Source organism: Aplysia californica, unplaced genomic scaffold (genome assembly GCF_000002075.1).
Source record: "Aplysia californica isolate F4 #8 unplaced genomic scaffold, AplCal3.0 scaffold00099, whole genome shotgun sequence".
In the NCBI taxonomy this organism is placed as follows: domain Eukaryota; kingdom Metazoa; phylum Mollusca; class Gastropoda; order Aplysiida; family Aplysiidae; genus Aplysia; species Aplysia californica.
Window position 1 is genome coordinate 246,332 of NW_004797369.1, and position 2,696 is coordinate 249,027.

The 2,696-nt window shown below is 41.3% G+C and overlaps 1 protein-coding gene across 1 annotated transcript in view; it reads left to right on the forward strand.

The window, feature by feature from the left end:
- LOC101858851 (fibrillin-3) overlaps positions 1 to 2,696 on the forward strand; it is a gene marked incomplete at both ends in the record, with an annotated part of 89,182 nt that overhangs the window by 16,682 nt on the left and 69,804 nt on the right. The window contains 1 exon segment of the mRNA XM_035968945.1: positions 826 to 947. Coding sequence (XP_035824838.1) covers positions 826 to 947 — 122 coding nt within the window.

Below are 2,696 nucleotides of genomic sequence, written 5' to 3' on the forward strand. Positions count from 1 at the left end.
CAGGACAGTGTTGTGTGTAGAAGTTCAAATCTGTGGCAAACGTGTAGTGTTCTTACTGTGTACCACTGGTGAAACTGTCGAGAGATGGGAGGTGGGGGTGGGAGGGTGGGGAAGGATCACCATTTTAGTTACAGTTTGTTCTTCGTACCCTTGTTAAGTACACTGACCTCTCTCTCAGTGGAAACGTGCTTTATCGTTTATGTTATTCATTATTATTGTTATTGTTGTTATTATCATTATCATTATTGCTATTATCATCTTTGTTGAGGCGTCGGTGGTATAGTGGTTAGGCTACCGGACTCGTAATCGTGAGGTTGCGGAGTTGGGTTCTTGAGCCACGGGCCCGACGTTGTGTCCTTGGGAAAGGCACTTTACACAAATTTTCCTCTCTTCATCCAGGTGGGAATGGCTACTCAGCCATAAACAGCGAAAGATCTAGTCAGTATGTTAGTGTTTTAGCGTTTTAAAAAATGGCAACTTACACTGTATGCTTCCCAGGAAGTTGAGGTTTTTTTTTCAGAATGCTCTCAGGTCTGCTGTGGTAATAGTATAGATTTTGAAGTGCATAGAGCTTTCTGTTGAGCAGGGATTTGCGCTATACAAAATATGCTATCTATTATTACTATTATTATTGTTTTTATTATTATTATTATTATTATTATTATTATTATTATTATTATTATTATTATTATTATTATTATTATTATTATTATTATTATTAAGATCATCATCATCATCATCATCATCATCATCATCATCATCATCATCATCATCAAGTGTATGATGATAACCACCATAGACCTCCCCCCCCCCCCCCCCCCCCAGGGTCAGTAGACAACAGCAACAGCCTGTTCCAGTACGGCTTCGGACAGGACACCTCCAGCTTCACAGACCCGAGTTTTCTCCCCTTGTTCCTGGAAGACGTCACCAACATCACCTTGCTCCAGGTTAGCAGGCAGACATGTTACGGGCCTCGACGGTTCCACCACACAGTGGCACCACTCCGTATCTCGACAGATTATGTTTACGTCAGGAGAATAGTGACATTGTTGACTTTTATAGTGAAACAATGCGGGGGTTGGAGGGCGCCACTGATAGGTCGTGCGTATATATACTACTCCTCTGTTGTTTCTGTCTGTGTGGGTGGTTGGAGGGCGCCACTGGTAGGTCGTGCGTATATATACAACTCCTCTGTTGTTTCTGTCTGTGTGGGTGGTTGGAGGGCGCCACTGGTAGGTCGTACGTATATATACAACTCCTCTGTTGTTTCTGTCTGTGTGGGTGGTTGGAGGGCGTCACTGGTAGGGAATACTTATATGTTACCCCTCAGCTGTTTCTGTCTGTTTGTCTTACTTTCTTCCCAGCACTAAATGACCGCATGCTCTGTCTATTTTCTTCTGTTTTCTCGAACAAACAAAAAAACCCACACCACGTGGATCCCTTGGCACCTGAGGAATGGAATGAAAAGAGGTTTAAGGGGCGGGGGTGGGGGGGGGGGGGGTTATAGAAAGAATTGAAAGGCAGAAGGCAGACTAAAACAACAGGAAAATAGTTTATGAATCTTTGTTATTTTTATTAATATTATTATATAAGACAATGATGACAAGAATAATAACAATTAAAATAAACAATAGTAATAAAGATAAGTGACTGACTCACTGATTCACTGACTAACCTATTTTTAGCTCTCCCGTGAACGAAATAATCTAGATCTAGGTCAAGTGCTTTAATTTATTTTTTTGCTGTTTTCAGCACACATCTAATATTGTACAACATATTATAATGAGATACAACTTTATTGATCATGTAAAGTGCAATGAAGAAGCAGAAATGTACTAAAATATGCAAATTTTCTTCCAGAATGAGTCGAATCGAGGCTTCTTTTAGTCACCTGTACGACTGGCAAAAAAGCATACATGCAGCAAAATAGCGTAGTCAGGCAAAAGCAGTCAGTGACTGACAAAAAGAAGCTCATTTTCATGTGAGCGTGGCCTGCAAGTGACGAAAAAGCGCAGTGGACGCCGGGCCAACTGACTCACTGACTGACTGACTGACTGACTCATTTAATGAATCTCTGACTCACTGACTGACTGACTCATTTACTGACTCTCTGACTCACTGACTCACTGACTGACTTATTTACTTACTCACTGACTCACTGACTGACTGACTGACTCATTTACTGACTGACTCATTTACTGACTGACTCATTTACTGACTCACTAACTCAATTACTGACTGACTCGTTTACTGACTGACTCAATTACTGACTGACTCATTTACTGACTGACTCACTGACTGACTCATTTACTGACAGACTCAATTACTGACTGACTCACTGACTGACTCACTGACTGACTGATTCATTTACTGACTCACTGACTCATTTACTGACTGACTGATTCATTTACTGACTGACTGACTCATTTACTGACTGACTGATTCATTTACTGATTGACTGACTCATTTACTGATTGACTGACTCATTTACTGACTCACTGACTGACTGACTCATTTACTGACTGACTGAGTCATTTACTGACTGACTCATTTACTGTCTGACTCATTTACTGACTTACTCATTTACTGACTGACTCATTTACTGACTCACTGACTGACACATTTACTGACTCACTGACTCACTCACTGACGAACTGCCTCACTGACACCCTACATGCTCACCCTTTGCCCCCCCC